General features: G+C 40.7%; 1 protein-coding gene across 2 annotated transcripts in view; it reads left to right on the plus strand.

Moving 5' to 3' along the window:
• csgalnact1a (chondroitin sulfate N-acetylgalactosaminyltransferase 1a) overlaps nt 1-6,496 on the plus strand; it is a 60,737-nt gene extending 54,241 nt beyond the window's left edge. For both annotated transcript variants that reach the window (XM_006627005.3, XM_069187129.1), the window contains exon 8: nt 2,032-6,496. In XM_006627005.3, the coding sequence (XP_006627068.2) occupies nt 2,032-2,321 (290 nt within the window). In that variant the 3' untranslated portion in view covers nt 2,322-6,496. The remainder of the gene's footprint in view (nt 1-2,031) is intronic.
• Nucleotides 6,497-19,545: the final 13,049 nt, after the last annotated feature.

Genomic DNA, 19,545 nt, shown 5'->3' on the forward strand with positions numbered 1-19,545 from the left:
AAAGTTATGCTGGAGTGGCTCTAGAATAAGAAAGTGAATATCCTTGAGAGGCACAGTCAAAATCTTGACTTGAATCATATTAAGTATCTGTGGAAAGACTTGAAAATTGTTGTCCACAAATGATTCTCAACAAGCACCTTGAGAGAGCTTGTACAAATGCACTAAGCAGAGATGTAGAGAGTATGCAAAGATGGTAGAGACTTACGCAAAGAATCTGCAATTTAATTGCTCTAATTGCTCTTATTGCTACCAAAAGTGCTTCCATCAAATATTTCACAGGGTTCACAGAGTTCACAGGTCTGAAATCTTATGCATTCATTTCAGTCTTTTTTAGTTTCATTTTGTTTCTTATCTTTGCTGACATACAGTATATACTGTAGTAACTTAGATTTTAGTTTGAGGTTTCAGGTTTTTAATACATTTTATATGCACATTTTTCATAAATTCGGAAACAATAGGAAGGATCCAAACAATTATCTAAGGTGCTGTATATTTAGATTAGTTAAAATGGTTAAAATATGTATCTATATTTCAGGACATTTAAAAAAAATCTGCTATGTAGAAAAAATTAAACCATGCCACGCTTTGCTGTTATGCCTCCCAGCACAACCTAAGTAGACAGAGAAAATAAAAAGACAAAAAAACTAAAATTAATACACCCACACATTTTTTCTGAGCCCATGTAGTTTAGCAAAGGTTCAAACTTATATAATGAACATTGACTCCCTACAAATCTGTCCTTTTGAGTTCTGCATATAAAGATTCAGCTTTTTTGCTTGAGAGTCACCACTCTGAACTTTTAACTTAAAGTCACAATTTGTCAATTCATCTCCTGTTTTTAAACGTTACTGTAAATAATCCCTGAGAGGAAATACAGCAGCACATGTGAAGGGATAACAATACTGTTGTTTCTTTCATTTGAATTGTTGCCAGATCCTTTCCCAGCTTGTTTAAATCACTATGCAGATGAGCTAATGTTAAAATCTACATTTTTTCTCAGCCAAACTATTAAGTGATATATTAGCTGAGTTATTATTTTAAATTGTTCCTATTACCTTAAATTAGCTAAACAGTAAATTACAAACTAGACAACATGAATTAAATAAGGGAAAGTGCATATATACAGTATATACTGATGGAAAAAACGCAAGATTTTCTGGAATGAGAATACTGTAGTTATAGCTTTTGTACTTTAACAAAAAGTTGTCAATTTGTTTTAAGCCCTCTGACCAACAATACAGCTTGTGCAATGAGGCATTGCAACTTGCCAATCACACGAAAGCTCGTTAGGTGCATTTTTACCCAACGAGGTCCAGGTGGAACAACGTCTGATCAGGTCCCCTGAAAAAGGCCTTCAAAGCCTTAATTCTTAGGTCACTGCAAGAAAAGGGCCACACTTAGTCAGTTTTCTGTGCATTCCATAATGCCTCGAATATCCCCAGAAAAAAAGGTCATTGGCATGCTGCACCACTGTGCAGCAGCAGGACAGATGACCATTCAAGATCCGGTCGCCCTCGAGTGACTACACCAGAGCAGGACTGACACATCAGGCCGGACAATCTGAGAGATCATTTCAGATTCAGACCTATACTACTGTACTACTGCTGAAACTGCCAGTAGACACAATGCCCGCATCAGTGACAGGACAGTGAGGCTCCATGCTACTGGCCTTAGAGGAAAGTGACCTGTCAGAGGCCCACTGCTCACACCTCATAGACGTCACACTCGACTGGTTTGGGCCGGACAGAGGCTGCGATGAACTCATCAGTGGCATCAGGTCCTCTTCATGGATGAGTCGCTCTTCAGCCTGTTCCACGCAGACAGGAGGACCAGAATGTGGAGGAGGAGGTGTTGCGTTTCTTTTTTACATCAGTATAAAGTGTGCCATTCCAGGGACACTGGGGCTTTGCACAAAATCTTTCAGGAAATTCCTTATTTTACAGCCTTGGAGTATTGTAATAGGTGATTCCCATGGTTACCTCTGCCATTGTGTAGTGTTGATTTAACGGATGTGTATGTGTCCTCTAACAGGTGGCTTCGATGTGGAGATCAAAGGCTGGGGAGGAGAGGATGTGCACTTGTACAGGAAGTATCTGCATAGCAACCTGATGGTGGTACGGTCTCCATCACGAGGCCTCTTCCACCTGTGGCATGAGAAGCATTGTGCTGACGAGCTCACGCCTGAGCAGTACAGAATGTGCATGCAGTCCAAGGCCATGAATGAGGCGTCCCACGGTCAGCTGGGAATGCTGTTCTTCCGCCATGAGATTGAGGCCCACCTCAGGAAGCAGAAGCAAAAAAGCCCTGTCAAGAAAACGTGATTCAAGTCTACAGCAAAAACTCTTCAACTTCTGCTGATTAATCAGATGGATCTGCTAATTATTGTAGAAGTCTGTTTTTTCATTATATTCGATTAGATGATTTTTAATTGATTTAATAATATAATCGGTTTGTTTGTTTCAAAAAGAGGTCAAGAAACGGTTGTCAGCATAAAGCATTTTATTGTTTATTGTTCTAATATCCACTTAGTTTATAATAGGAACAATGAATAATTTTTCATTGGTTATATGAATTATATGAATAAGGTTATATGAATTTCCGTCACTATCTTTTTCACTTTTTCCATAGCTCTTAAATGACAGTTTCGAGAAGTTATTCTCAAACTGAGGGGTGACCAAAATTCACTTTTTGCAATACATTTTTTTGTGCTGACATGAGATCTGAATTTCTTAATTTAACTAATTATTATTAATTTTATTTCCACAATTTCTAGGATCCCCAGATTTCTAGCAGATGATCAACACTATTAAAAGACAATATAATGTGGAACACTGCTCTAACCTAGTTTAATTTCCAACAGATGCTGGTCAGTTAATATATGTTATGTGGTTCTTCTCCAGTACAAATAAAATAGTGTGAGTATATTTAGAACACCTCAAGATCTGTGATTTATCAAGCACAGTCACAAGATATTATTTACCACAGATCTTAGATTAATTGAAAACCAAAGATCGGAGCTATACATTTATTTACAGATAACTTCTAGAACAGCTGCTTTTGGAATCAATAACAAATTGGCATAGGTTTGCCTATGAATATAGACTTTGTGTTATATTTTCTCAAAATCACTGGTGTACCTTAATTTTCCTGAGGTTTAAGTTAGGTATTTTAAACAGCTTCTAAAACATTTAACATTTTGACTGCTTTTGTAAATTAATTTAATGTATTTTACCATATATTAATTCCATTACACCTACTCTGTGAAAAAAAAATATTTTTGCAAATCTTATTTTCCATGTTTGTTCTCATATTGCCAGTTTTTACTTTGTACTGGGCTGAAATATTGAATGATTTATAAATATGGTCATTCTTCTTCCTAGAAAACCACAGTCAATAACAATGATGTACAGTAACTGTTAGCTACATTATCTACTCTAGCATACACTCAGGCAATGAAAACAAGAACAGTCTGTCGGTAATGTCATTCAAACTGCAAATCATTCAAAATCAGTCAGCAGAACATGTTTTTGCAAAAGTTACAGGGAACATGGAAACATATATATAAAATTATTCATAAGTCACAAAATATATAATTTTTCCATAAAATCTGAAAACATTGACCTGTTTCAACAGCTCCCAAGATTTCTTGTTACAATAGTTTGAGATCTTGTGCATAATGGACTAAAACTACAAAATACATTACTGCTACAATTTCATGTTACTGCACTTTAGCTATAAACTCTGGACAAGCTGGAAAAGGACTACAAGCATGATGATGCTTAGGTATGAGGTATGATGAATGTGTTCTTTTTCCAAAACATATGACATCTGTATACACCAATTTCATTTACTACAAAAATATTTTAATACTACACATACAGTTAGGGATATCAGTGTTAAATCATGCTTTTTGTAGCATATGAAACACAAGAAAATGTACTAAGTATCAGAGAAAGTGTATGACTCTATTTAGGTGGGTAGCTTCGTCAGCATGCGTAGGCTGCAATGGAACAAGTAATAGGTTTATCTATGCTGAAAAGAGAAAAAAGAAAACAATGTTTCAGCCGTGGAGCCTTCTTCAGGCTGACATCATGCCCAGTTTTAGTGATCATTTTGACACTGCCAGTTACACTGCAACCAAAATGCTATGTTGTTACAACAAACACGTAAGTAGTTCAATGGTGAGAGAGAAGCTACAGAGTTATTGTCTGAGGGCCAGATGACAATACAGGGGCCAGGAGCTCACTAATGTTCATCAACACAGCAGAATGAGGTGGTGTGAGCAACATATCAGGTGGACTCACCTGATATCAAATCTTTTCATTGTTAAGATGTAGCAACTGTGTGTAGACCACCATGATGGGTGTCAGCAAATATGGCAATGATGTGCTAATTATTAATTAATGGAATTTAGACCAATTGATGGGGAAGTCCAAGTGTGAAAGTCTGGGCAGTCAGTAGCGAACTCTTCTAGCAGTGATTGATGGCAATATGACTGACTTTGGCTCGTTTGGAAGTCACAACATTCCAGGAGGATAATGCAACGCTATGTGTTTATCAAAGGCTTTCTTACAAGCTGAAGACTTGAACATTTGTGGGATGAGTTGGGACGATATTTGGCATCTGTGTTTCAGTGAACAGACAAATGTTTGTCCAAGCTCTATGAGAAGAATGAGTAGGGAATACTATAAAACAGCATCTGCAAGCTGTTGAAAAGCAAGAGTCACCGATGTACAAGCTGTATTGCTTCCAACAGTACAGTGGCCACATACGGTACTAACCTGAGAATTTCAAAGTAGACACCCCATTGATCATCACATTTAATGACGAGTGTTAATCAGTACATGACATTTCTTTGTGTTTAATTGATGCTTAGAATATTGTAATGCTTTATTCTGTAGCTTGGTTACTGTTACCATACTGGGACACTGATTGGAAATTAGGATCCAGGAATACTGACAGTGTAAAGAATAGCAATGTGTAAACAAGGTGCTTAAGATGTAGAGTATATTGACGTTGCTCAAGGCTACCCAAACCCCCCTGTATTGAGAGGATTAAGCCTGGGAGCTGATACAGGGATACTGTATAGGGTACGAGAAAGATGAGTTCCAAGAAGTCCCTGTTGTGAGACTTACAGTATACAGTATGTATATGCAGGCGAGCGGAAGTGTGCAAGATTAGGTATCTTCTGTACCCTTCTTCCTGAATTTGTTATTGAACAATGTTATAATTTAATGTATGTACCCTGCACTTTATCAAATTGTAGACATTTTTTATAATGAGCGAAGTGCATGTTTCCCATCACTGAGCTCAATGGATTCTTGTAGTCAAAAGGCTGCCAGGAATTTGGAAGACTATGCACCTGTTGTCCTTTCTAAAAAAATCAGTGACATGCGTAAAAACGCATTAGTTTCAGTTACCTTTTATTGTGCATTTTATCAAGTAATGTGTAAATAATTATCTATACATGTGCATTGTTACTGTGGCTTAATTATCTGAACCCTTTGGAATAATGCTGCAGTGTAATTATTTAATGGCCCTGTCCATAATACCATCCATAATGTTTTTTTTACTACTTTCAAATCCTCAGTTTTGTCTGAGGTAAACCTTGTCGATGTATTTTGTCTTATTGATTTGGGCGTTTGAATAGAGAGAGAAGATAAAACCAGAAAGTCTTGACTGAAAACAAGAAACAATCATTTTGGCTTGGTACAAGAAAAAGTGTGGAGAGAGAGGGAGATGTTTATAAAGCCAAGCTGGAAAAATACTTTAAGAAGCCCAATAATTACTTTCATGTATGTCCTTTAATTATTTAAAATGATATTTGTATGCCTTTCATAGTAGGCTTCAGGTAAATTGGACACCATACAAATAAGCAAATGGGATTTCAAATATTACTGAAGGTCATGATTGATTTTGCAGAAAAAAACTCATATTGTTCTAAAATACTAAATAAAAGGAAAAGCCAGAACAGATGGATGAAAATCTTTTTAATGTTAAAACAAAAAATTGACACTCATAATTGTAAGCAAATTTTCCAGTCAGGTTTCTTCTTTTATGGAAAAGCAAGCATTATAATGAAATGTTATTTATAGTTTAAATTTGTTCTAATGCATTAAATTGTGTTTATTGCAGTGCATCTTTGTGAAGTAATTTGCATGTTTAATTTATTTTGCTATATTTATAAGTAGTTTTGACAGAAGCAATATATGATACAATAAGCAAATTATTAGTTTTGTATAATGCTTTCAACATTTTCAACTTCGATTTCTTTTTTTAAAACATTAATGTATTTGCTTTTTTTCCTGCAATCATTTTTTCTTTTTAAGGTACTATTGTGTTCATGGGTGTCAGTTTTATACTTGTATGTTGGAATGACCTATACCCCTGTGCTTAAAGTAGGACCGACCAGTGAAAAGGAAATAAGGATAAACTTGTGGATTTTTAAGCGACCCTTCTGTTATATAAAGCAAACCTGACAGAAAGGTGCACTTTTTCTACTTGTGGATTCAGAGTTGTTTATTTTTCTAACTAAAGTTAAATGATTTAGAAAATGCATCCTGTTTTTCCATCAATCCCTTGCATTAATGTAGTGCTTTTCATCAAAAAAGTGTTAAAGTGTTTTACATGTTGGAGGAGCCTTCTTCATCCACCACCAAAGTGCAGCACCCACATGTGTGAGACATGTGGGTGACAAGTTGCACCCGCATACACAACAACATTCAATACAGTGAACTTCCATTGAATTAAATGTTAACTTTAATTTGTACAAGCCCAGGACCCCTACTGTTTTCAACAATGTGATCTTTATGACCAAGAAATTAATACCTAAGATTAATGTCTGACGTTTGGACACTCAAGCCATGTCCACTTTTACAATACTGGGGCAATAATAGGAAATTCAGACCCAATAATAGTGACGGTGTAAAGAACAAAAATGTGTAAACAAGGCACATGTACAGTACGTGATGCCTTTAGCTTGTGTTTTAGAGCCACATAGTGGCCAAATAACACAGCTGTGGCATTGATTCAATTTGCATTCAGCATTTCATTGTGCTTACATAAAACAGAACAGCTGTACTTTCAGAATTGCTTTAAAGATGTACTATTTGCGGATATCTCCTTCAAAGCTTTTTAAATGTGGATCTATCATTTTAAAGAGAAAGTGTAGATGGATTAGCAGTTACTGTAGTTTTTAATTTAAAATTATTCATTACTCAAGTCACCCAATGTCTTAGAAATATAGAAAATGTTTATGTAGGAATTTAAAGAAGATTTTTATATAACTCTTGCTGTCAATTCCAGTGTATTTCTGGTCTCAGGATTCTAGATAATGAAGGAAGAGTCCTATATTTCTGTGTTTCATTAAAGTCAGTAAAGTGAAGACTATGATATATTAGAATGCAGTGTACAATGATAGCAGTTATGCTTGCTTGTATAAAACAAAAGATTATATTGACTCATAAGAAACACAAAAATGTTCCTATAAATATGATTTACTGTGTTGACATCATGCTATCAGTACTTGGGACGAAATTGAATTGTAATGTATTTTTTTCAAATTGCTACCTGTCTATTTATAACATACCTTTTGAAGGCTGTGCTCAACAAAGAAAGGTATTAAGTTAAAGTTTTTGTTCAAAAACTGTTATACAAACTCTTGCATAGGACAAGTGTAAAAACATTTGTACAGTATTTTGTGGATTATGATTAAAACATTTCCCTGTATTATTTAGTCTATAATTTAACAGTTTTCAGACCTAATCTAAATACTGTACAGTCACTAATATCATTTTGGATAGAGAGATGGCAATACATTTGTTTTTGTGTTAAACATTGGCTTTAACATACTAAATTTATTCTAATGCCTCCGATATTGAGTATTAGTTAGGGTTGAAAATTTTAGGAAAAGGAGTATTTCATGTTTTTAAATTAAAAACTAATAAAAAAATAGTTGAAAAATAAGAAAGTAGGATCTGTTAAATATATTTTCAATGATAATATGAACCAGCCATTGTTTGTTCCTTGTGGAATTGTCACATCCAAAAACATTCTCATGACCACTTTTCAACAAAAAGCAAATTGTTTTATATTTATAATTAAACTTAGCTTAAATAAAACTGAAGTTTAGCTCTGCAGTTTGAGCTTTGAATTGTCTTTTAAAATAATCTTATAATGAAAAAAGATAGATGTTAAGTTTATTTTGCTTATTGTCACGTTGCGTAGTTTAGGGCAGGAGTGAGAGTGCATGCTCCGTCACCGAAGTCCAAATCATAAAACAGTACCATGGTCAGGAAGGAGGGCCTAGATCCTTTATCCAGAGGGCTGAGTCCGAAAACCAAATCCGACTGGTGAGGCGGGTCCTTCGTCAGAGGAAAGCAGTATTTGTTATCCAAAAAAGAAGCAATACAAGCAAGACAAGCAGGGGGTGGCTCGGGTGAGTAGAGCTCAATAGTGAGCATTGAGAGGAGAGGTGGAAAGGTTTAAGTAGAGCAAAGGGGATCCTTGGTTGGCTGAAATGCAGTGGTGAGTGCGTGGGTGCATGGAAACTCTTATACTTATTTGGTATTTAGTTTAGTTAAAAAGAAAACTATTTCAGCTTTGACAACATGACTTTTCTAACCTATTGTGTTAAGACGTTCCCTATTTTATCAGTGTCACATGTACTTCCATTTTGTGTTCTCTGAATAAGTCCAAAGAAATAACTTTGCAGATTTTGAATGCTTGAAAGAACTTGTAATCTTCTTCTAGAAACAAAAGGGATTTTCATTCTTAGCCTATATTCATATGAGCTTTGTTATATACCAACTCTCCTTTCTCTGATTCCACATCAGCAATGTCTTTGTAGTATTGTGGTGACCATAATTCTACATGTTATTCTAAATTAGATCTTATTAGTGCACTGTACCACTTCAAAGTAGCATCTTGTGATTTTTCTTTTTTATTTCAACCTTTTTTTAAATGTCACAGAGCATTGGTTACAGAAAGTTGTGGGTTCAAATAGTACCCCAAATACTGCTGTTGAACCATCGAAGTAAATGATTTGGCTGTATAAAGGGAAGTAAGTTGCTATTGCTAAAAAGATTGGCAAAGTAAAGTCTAGAATAGGTATGAATCCTGTACTTTAGAACTACACCCGTTTAAGTGTGCTATCTGAAATGAAGTAATGAGGCATTTTTAAGAAAAACAAAATGCAACAAGATAGATATAAAATCTGTGGTGAATGGACAACGATAGTTTAAACAGATTATTCTTGAAGTACAGAAAAAAATGCATCCCACTCATCCATGTTCTGACCGGTTACAACCAATTCAGGGCTATAGGGGAGCCAGAGGCTATCCCATCAAGGCAGGGTACACCATGCACAGGATGTCAATCCATCACAGGATAGAAACAGAGACATGTGAGACCACAATGTATTGCAAGCCCAGACAAAAAAAGAAAAGGAGGTCAATAAGGCCAAGATAGAACTTGAAATACAAAATTGTTTTAGTTCTACAACAGGAAATGAACCTCACCAAGAGGGAAAAAATAATAATTCAAGGTGAAAAATAGTAAACTTCTCAACAACAAAAGGGAAGTGGATAATGTAACAAAGTTACCAAATGTACCAAGGTTCCGTATTCACTAAGAAACCTCCAGCAGTTGAAATGTGATTAATTAGTGAAGTATAAAAGAGGTGGAAGGGTACTGGGAACTAAGTTCTGATAGTATCTCACCAATCACTTAAAATGAGAGCACTGCCCAGTGACTGGAGAATTGCTAATGTAGTAGCCTAGTACCTGTCCATAAAAAAAGACAGGAAAACTAAACCAAGTAATTACAGACCTTTAAGTCTGATTTCTATTGCCCCAAGCTTCTCTCCCTGTCTGTGTAGCTGTGTGACTCATGAAGAGTAAGTTGGGGTATGCGAAAAGACAAATTGCTAATACAAGAAATTGTATATGGCCAATAAAGTGATCTTATCCTATGTGGTGTCGCCGGGGGAAAATAGGTGTAAAAGAGATTTAACTCGCACCACCTTGAACTTCTGTGTTCTTCGTCCGTATGTCTCTCCAAATCCGTTCCGCAATCCGTTGCCAGTATCCTTATATGATCCAAGTTCCCAAATCCGTATGTCCACACTACTCTGCGCCGTATCCAAAACCGTATTCCGTAATCTTAGTCCAAAACCTGTATCCAATAGTCCGTTATTCTTAAATTCCTTCCAGTACACTCCTAAATCTCTCCTTCCTCCAAAACGCTTTCACCTTATCGGCTTCCGTGCCGGCTCACTCCTTCTGGGGCATTTATATTCCATTTCCTGACGCAGCTCACCTGTGTCTCATTGTTTCGCCGCATAGATCTTTTCCAACAGCGGGTCAGCTGGTTATCCTTGGCGGCCATCTTGCCTAGGTCTATATCTAGTATATCCAGCATTTCGTTACGGAAATACCAGTTATAAATGACCCTTCCCATGGTCCTCTTACATTCCCTTACCCTGAGATCAGCCCCGTCCTCGGGCGATCTAGAAAAAAATAAACAGTGCATTTGCGAGAGGGCGTCTACATTCCCTTGTTTCCTTCCGGGTCTATATACCGTTTGGAATTGAAACCTTTGAAGACTGAGTCCCCATCGTGTGATTCAATCATTTTTATCCATATTTTGTAACATCCAGGTTAATGGCGCATGATCTGTGTACAATATAAACCGTCTTCCTAATAAATAATACCTCAAATAGTCCAGGGCCCATTTTATGGCTAGACATTCGTTCTCTATGGTAGAATAGTGTTTTTCAGCAGGATTTAACTTCGACTAATATATAGAATAGGATGCTCTAGTCCATCCATTTCTTGCGAGAGTATGGCTATAATTCCAGTGTCAGAAGCATCAGTTTGTACCATTAAAAGGTTTATTGAAGTCCGGTACCTGTAAGACGGGTTGAGAAGAGAGAGATGTTTTTAAGTCTTGAAAGGCCCTTTCTTCCAAGTAGGACTATTTTATTTTTTCCGGAGAACTCTTTGTTGGTCTTTGGTCTTTGTTAAATCGTGCAAAGGTGCGGCAATGGAGGTAAACCCTGGAATAAAGCGTCGATAATAACTTGCAAGTCCCAAAAATGTTCGGATTTGCTTCTTTGTAGCAGGTCTGGAGCAGTTTTTAATTAACTGCACCTTCTTCTCTTGGGGCATGACCAATCCTCTCCCGGTCGTATAACCAAGATAATTGGCTTCCCGAGCCCCCAGACAACAGTTATTTGGGTTGGCTGTTAATCCTGCTGCTCGCAAAGCTCCAGTCACTGCTTCCAGGTGTTGTAGATGTTGTTCCCATGTTGTGCTATGGATCACAACGTCATCCAAGTGGGCAGCTGCAAAATCCCTATATGGTCTCAGTATTTGGTCCATTAGTCTTTGGAATGTTGCGGGAGCGGCATGCAAACTGAAGGGTAGGACCCTGTACTGATACCTGTATAGCCCCTCAGGTCTTCGCTTTGTCTCCCTCTGCCAGCGGCACTTGCCAATATCCCTTCGTAAGATCAAGGATACTGATGTATCCGGCGATGCCTAATCGCTCAATTAGTTCATCAATACGGGCCATGGGGTATGCATCGAACAGTGAGATCTCATTTAACCATTTGAAATTGTTACAAAATCGAACAGTTCCATCCGGCTTGGGGATCAGAGTGTGGATCGCCCACTCGCTATGGGATTCCACTTTTCCACTTTTCCACCTCTTCTTTAATCAATTTCCTTTAAGCTTCAGGTACTCGATACAGGGTAGTCTTACCTTCTTCCCTGGTTCCGTGGTAATCTTATGTCGTATAAGATGGGTGCGACCAGGTGTCCGGTAAAAAACATCTTTGTTTTGGGTCAGGAATTCTTGTAGTTCCTGTTTCTGAGCCAGAGCCAGGTCTCCCACGGCTACAGCTCCCGTTTCTTCTTCCAACGGGTCAGGGGAAAAGTGAGTGAGCAGAACCTCAGTCCCATGCCATCTCTTCAATAAATTGATGTGGTAGATTTGATGCTGCCGTCTTCGGTCATGCTGCTTGACCTTATAGTTGACCGGTCCCATCTTTTCCACCACCTCATAAGGACCCTGCCAGGAGGCCAAGAATTTACATTCGGGGGTCGGAACTAATACCAGTACTTTATCACCCGGTTGAAATTCTCTCGCAAAAGCTCCCCTATTCTAAACTTGTTTTTGTTGAGCCTGTGCTTTTTCCAGGTTTTCTTTCACAATGGGAACAATAACGTTTATTCTCTCTCTCATTTGTTCCACATGTTCGATGATGGTCTGTAAAGGTGAGGGTTGGTGTTCCTAAGATTCCTTGACCACGTCGAATAGGCCCCATGGTTTTCGAGAGTATAGCAATTCAAATGGAGAAAAACCGGTAAAGGCCTGTGGCACTTCTCCTACCGCGAACATGAGATACGGGAGCGTCTGATCCCAATTTTCCCCATCCTTTTGCATAGCCTTCCTCAGCATGCTTTTCAGGGTCTTATTAAAACGTTCAACTAGCCCGTCTATTTGAGGGTGATAGACCGAGGTTCGGATCTGGTATATTCCCAGTAGCTTGCATAAGTCTCGCATGACTTTAGACATGAAAGGAGTTCCTTGATCAGTTAAGATCTCTTTAGGAATTCCGACCCGAGAAAACAGTTGTACTAGCTCCCTAGCTATATTTTTGGCGGTGGCAGCTCTTAACAGAATGGCTTCAGGGTACCTTGTAGCATAGTCCACTATCACTAAAATATACTGGTGACCTTTGATGGTTCGGATCAGGGGCCCCACCAAATCCATCCCAATCTGTTCAAAGGGGGTTTCAATAATCGGGAGGGGAATCAAAGGGTTTCTATAATAAGGTTGTGGAGCCGTTTTCTGACACTCCGGGCATTCCCAACAGTACTTCTCAATGGCTTTATAGATCCCTGGCCAAAAGAACCTAAAGAGTAGTATCTCGGACGTCTTCTTCACCCCTAGGTGTCCACCCAGGAGATGGCTATGGGCCAAGTTATGGAGCTTCATCTGGTAGGCCTGGGAAATCAGGAGTTGTTCCACTTCTTCCTGTCCCTTCTGCTGCACCTGATAGAGGAGATTATTTTTTATCATGAAATAGGGGTAACTCAATGTACTAGGATCAGTACACCACTTCCCATCAATTTTCCTGACATGTCCCCGCGCATGCTTCAAATTTCCATCTTCTAATTGGGCTGTTCCAAACCTACCACGATGTTTGGGTGGCTCCAAGTCCGGTAAATCCATATTTACAAATTCATCTCCAAGTCCAGCTCCTCCTTCTTGTGGGTCCGTCTCATCTGGGGTATCATTAGGGGCGTCACCTCGGCCTTCCGGACAGGTATTGGTCTTCGCCTAGCTGTTTGCACAGTGTTCCAAATTTGGAGGAAGTGGGGACAGTCTCGTCCCAGTACCACAGGGTAAGGCAACTGCTCAACGACTCCGACAGTTGATCGGTAGGTCCCCTGTTCCGTAGAGATGCTAACTTCTACCGTCGGATAGACCTTAGTATCCCCGTGAATACAAGTAATGGGTATCCCCTCTGTTCCCCGGATCCCCAGTTCTCCAGGAAGTATTATAGGGGTCACCAGGGTCACAGTACTGCCGGAGTCCAAAAAGGCCTCGAAGGGTTTTCCCCCATCTCGATTTTCGTAAGATGGGGATCCTTGCAAGTTGGGACCTGTGCTGTAAGGTAGTTACACTTGGCTTCATCTCTGGGGTCTACCTGCATGGGTTCGGACAGGCCGGGGCAATGGCTGGCTAAGTGCCCTTCTTCCTGACAATTAAAACATCGTCGGGTTTCTTTCCATGGTCGGGGCCTGGAGTCGGATCTTTCCCGAAGGGGTTTCTTAAACGGTATAGGTCCTCGAAAATCATTGTACTTAATCGGCCGATACTTCATCTCAGTTTCTAGACTCTTGGGGCTTTTTCTCTCCTCTTTTCGAAAGTCCCCCTTTTCCTCCCTAATCAAGGCCTCTGTGGCATGGTGTCTGTCCACTAAGTCCACTGCCTGATCTAGCATCTGGGGATCCCATCACTTCTCCCATCCTTCTCAGGTGAACAGGCAGACTCCTCACAAAGTGATCCAACACCACCCTTTCTACCACCTGTCCTGGGTTTAATTCTTCTGGCTGGAGCCATTTCTTAGCCAGATGTACCAGGTCAAACATATGGGACCTCGTAGGCTTGTCGATTTGGTATCTCCAATTGTGTAACCGGACTGCTCGTATTGCCATGGTTACCCCTAGTCTTGCCAGAACCTCCTTTTTCAGAGTCTCATAATTCTCTGCATCTTCGTCTTTTAAATCATAATAGGCCTTTTGGGCTTCTCCAATTAAATAAGACGCTACTCTCCCGGCCCATTGCTCCTTGGGCCATGCATTTCGAGATGCAGTTCTTTCAAATGTGGTTAAATAAGTCTCCACATCATCAAGTTCTGTCATCTTTTGTAATCTAATGTTCCCCATTTTAGAAAAAAAGAATATCCTACCTTAATGTGAGCATTCTCAAGCACTGAGAAGCTTGCTTGAGATCACTTGTAATTTTATTTTGGAACATGTTGTTGCTGCTGATCATGTCGATGACTTTTGTATTTTGGCCCTGCAGCCCGACATTCAGCTCATTTAGCAGTTCAGTCAAGTCTGTGAGGAATGCTAAATTCAGAAGCCACTGGTCATCCTCTAATTGGGCATATTCACCATGTTTAGACGACTTGAGAAACTCTTTGATTTCAGGCAACAGTTGTCTGAACCTCGCCAAAAATGTTTGTTTTTGAAATCACCAAACAGCATGTCAGCAGTCTCAACCAATATTTTTTTTTATTATTTCTCAATCCTTGATTTAATTTTTGTGTTTACCCAGGACATGGCTCACATGGAACGATGTGATGATTGCCGCTTTCCCTCTTGTATTAGGCCTCTTTCCAGTTTTCTTTTAACATAACTTACTTTTATCGGGAAAGTCCACATCATACGTTTTGGGTGCAGTTTTGAAATGTTGTTCTATATTTCCCTTTTTTACGTAGACACGAGCATTGCAGATTTGAATGCGAAAGTACAAAAAAATAATCATGCTCCCATTCCTTGTGGTAACGGTAACTTTTTGGTCTCTTTACTTATTTTTGCTCAAACACTGCAACTAACAAATAGGCTATCAAACTTATCAAACTGTTGGCGAATTTGTCACGGCCAGTCTGTTTTGCTCCACTATGCACTGTAGCGAATGTGGGGTTCGTGCGGCAATAACCAAGAGAACATTCTTGGGTAGCACTACTACACTCTATTTACGGAGCTCCTGTAGCCTTTATTTCAGTGTCAGCGAGCACTCAGAGAAGGGACTTTTACAACCCATTCCACAAGGGTTAAACTCACACAAGGGCAGTGAAACGTATGACATTACAAGCACAGATCTGAATGAATTTTAGGCTATCGAAAAAAGAAGTCAAATAGACCATTTATTTTTTGCCAAACATTCTTGCAATCAACTGGCAAGCACTCTGAGATCGACTGGTCAATTGCGATCAACTGGTTGGGCACCCCTGCTCTAGACCATCAGTCCCCTCGATGTGATCCGTCAGCTGCCATCTCTGCTTGTGTACTGAGTTCATACCCCTGCTTGATGAAAGCTGGTGAGAGGAGCTTGATTCTTGTCCTGCAGAGCAGCAGTACAAGGAAGTTGAAGGTCTCAGTGTTTTGGTGAGCCTTTACATCTGGGGCAGCTGAGTCCTCACAGTCAGGTTAAGGTGTTCCAGCAGTCCATTCCCTTGAGGTTGTAGGGAAGTGACCCTGGTCATTCAAATGCTGAGGCAGGCACACATGGGCTGGAACACGAGATTCAAGGTACTGGTCCTGATTATAGTGGACCCTGAGTTGACTGAAGAAGCTTCCAAAGAGCAGGTGGCACACAGCTTCAGCCTCCTCACTTGGTAGTACAGTACATGAACCTATGGACAGTGAGTGAAATGGCTGCTGTTATAAAGTCTGAGGGTGTGAGGAAGAGGGCTCAAGGTGTCAACGGCCACCTGCTCCACAGGCGCTCTCAATGGGAAAGGCTGAAGAGCTTCAAAAGAGTGTTCTTGAGGACCTTGTAGGCAGTACAGGCATCACAGCAGCAACAGTAGTCTTTTGCATCCTGTCTGATGCTCCCCCAGTAGAAGGCCTGTGGACCCCACAGAGGTAAATCTGATGTGAACCAACCTGGGGGTTCAACGAAGATCTTGGAGAGATCTTAAAATGGGCACTCCCAGTCTAGCACCCACGTGGGAGCCATTTGAAGTTCTGGATCTACTTTCATTCTTGGATCTACATTCTTTCTTTCAGGATGTACACTGGGATAAAGTGATCTGATAACTTATGTTAGGCAGTGCTCCGGTTCTCACTGTTATCATACTGACAACAACCACCGTCCACACAATGTGATCTGCTTAAGGCATCCACATTCTTGTGGCACTCTTCAGTCCAATGATGAACCAAATATTGGTCAGTTTGGTGCTTTTCACCCCACCAGGCCACCTGCCCTGTGGATCCTTGAATGATATGAGCAGGCACAGAGAACATGTTTAGTGAGAATTGTGAATGTAAGGCCACACAGGTAGTGTTAGAAATAATAAACAGCATCAACCACCACTAGACATTACTGTCTGGTGATGCAATAATTACACTCTTGTCTGGTGAAGGTCCAGTTTAGGCAATAGGCAACTCATCTTTCACTATCACCAGAGTCTTAGGGAAAAACATTATCTACTCCTTCATCACTTGTATCGGTTTTCAACCAGGAATGGGAAGATGGGCTGTGGTGCAGAGAGGACTGGAAAACAACATGATGCATGCTTGAGGGTATCAAAGGTTTGCCTTCTTTCCTGATGAATTATTGGAGGAGGCAGCAATGATGGTGAAACCAACCACTATTAACATGGCTCTGAAGAAGTGAAAAAGATCCGATGCAGATGCAGGAGTCGTTGGGAGGTAAGTAAGCGAACCGAAACCAGGAGCTGAATCGTAGTCCGAAGGTGTAAGGTAGGTCGAGATCCGGTAAAGACACTGGTGGCGAACAATCCAAAATGTGAGACAGAATCGAGGTTGAAAAGAGACCAGCAGGGTCAAATCCAATATAGACACAGATAGCAAACAATCCAAGGGGCAAGACGAGATCCGAAGTCCAAGGCAAAAGGTGTAGTCAGAATTCCAAAAAGGCAAAAGGTAAAGAAATGCTAGGTAGAGCTTACGAGAAGTTAACTCAATACTGAGCAGCGATATGCGGGTAAGGGAGGCTTAAATAATGCAGCCTGCCACACGGTAAGGCATATGATGTGAAATTAACACGTGCGGCGGCGTTTGTAATTATCACCTTGCTGCTGGAACTGATTAGTCCTCTTGGGGGCTGGTCTGGCAGGTTGGTGGTCGAGACACTACTGTAATAAGAAGTTAACTCCAGGAAGGCTATTCTAAGGAGGCCTGCACTGTCCCATCCCACTCTGCCCTAATATTGTCCCCTTTGGTAGCAATTCCAGTTCCACAAACCAGCTTGCAGAAGGCATTTCTCAGAGTGTATCTTGAGGCTGGGTTTTTTCTCACAAATAGATGGAGGACTTGGAGGTCACTGTCAAAGGATGGACTATGGGCTAGCAGGACATCCAAACGGACTAGATACTGGGAGGGTGGTACTGTGGTCGGGTGCTTCAGCTACTGTAGAGCCCGAATGGCATAGCCCTGAATTGCCAGATGCTCCTTTTTGTGGAAAATCAGGAATGTGTCTGGAGTCATCTCTCCTTGCCAGAAATCATTCTTGAGGTCTAAATAGGAGAAAAAGCGGGAGCCAGTGAGGAGATCCAGGTACTCGTCAATCTGGGGAAGAGAGTAGTCTATCCAGGTGACTGCATTTAAGCACTAATAACCCATACAAAACTTTAAGGTGTTTTGCTTGTGGACCATCACAACAGGTGCTGCACAAGGGTTCTATAATTCCAGCCTCCCACATTTCTGCTATGGTGCAGTTCCCAGACAGCAAATAGCCAGCAAAAACTCTGTCTGATGGGACACTCTTCTGTAGTGTCAGTATGGTGCTGGAAAAGGCCCAGTTCAACTGAAGTCGTAGCACATCACAGCAAATAAGTATTGTAACTGCCTTGCTCTCAGCTTAGGTTTCTTGGCATTCCACTCCAAGAAACCTTTGAACATTGCCTCTCTATTGCTCTGGTCCTGGAGTTCTGTGGGTACGGTCAGTTTCTGGGCAGTAAGCTTGGATGCCTTGGGTGTCACGTCCTCTACAGCTAGAGGGTGCTCCTACTCTGTCCTGTCCCTAGTTTCCTGTGCTTTGCTTGTCCTTCCGGTGTGTCATTGTCTGGGGCTATATATTTCCTCCTCGCTCAGCAGTTAGGGTTTGGATGTCTTGAGACCCGCCTAGCACCAGGCTGCCCCACATTCATGGCCTGAGGGCATAGGTTTCTACCTAACATTGTCTGACCAGCTGAGCCTGACATTGTATACAGCTTGTCCCTTCCGACATCTGTGACAGAATGCTGAGCCATCTCCTGACCCTGCGAGCGGTGTTTTTTGTTTTTCCTCAATGTTTTGGGCCTTTTTTTCAGTTCTTCTATTCTAATTGTGGGATGCTACTCCAGACATCCATGCCTGTGAGCGGGTCATTCAGCGGTATGCCTTCCTGACATCCGCGTATGAATACCTGACTTTCCTCGGGTTGTCACTCCCGACATCCATGCCTGTGAGCGATCTAGTGGGTCCTTGCTCAGCAGTGAGGGTTCGGATGTCTTGAAACCCACCTAGCAGCACGTTGCCCCACGTCCATGGCCTGAGGTTATAGGTTTCTACCTGACATTGTCTGACCAGCTGAGCCCGGGCTAACCCCTGTTTGGCTGCTACACATAGGATCATTTTTTTGCTCTCCTGCCATTTCACAGCTTGTCCCTTCTGACATCCATGACATTGCGTGCCAGACTTTGGGACCCTAGAGCCAGGTCTCTGTAGTAGATCAGCTCAGTGGTGGAGGGGACTTATTTTTGTTATACAATGAGGCTCTCGGGTACCCTTCCTCAGGGGGTGTCAATCATTGAATCATTGATGTGGTGTGTGTCCTACACAAACCACTTTGCATGTGCAGTTGGAAATTATGGTTATGATGAAGTTTACATTTCTTGCAGGGAGGGGATTTAAAAACTTATGTCAAGGTCATAAATTAAGGGCGTGTCTGACTTGTGCAGCTCTAACTGTACAACTACTCTTGAGGGACATTTTGTGAGCCAGGTGATATGTGGGTTGAGTGTTGGGCCTCTCAGGAAGCAAATCAATCCTTCCAGTGGAGTACCAGTCCCTTGGAAGAAGTTCAATTCCAGAATGCATGTATACTGTTTGGCAGCAACCCAAAGACTGTCCTTTGAAGCACTGACAATCCCCCTCCAGGACTATTGATGTCCAACCATGTAGAGTATGTGTTTCTCCTCTCCTCTAGCCATGCTCATCATCAAGTTGTTTCCAACTGGGCACATGGTGGGAGGACATCATTGTGGATGATGGTGACCATCAACCTCATGTCCAATAG

The sequence above is a fragment of the Lepisosteus oculatus genome, chromosome 3 (assembly GCF_040954835.1).
Source record: "Lepisosteus oculatus isolate fLepOcu1 chromosome 3, fLepOcu1.hap2, whole genome shotgun sequence".
Classification (NCBI taxonomy): domain Eukaryota; kingdom Metazoa; phylum Chordata; class Actinopteri; order Semionotiformes; family Lepisosteidae; genus Lepisosteus; species Lepisosteus oculatus.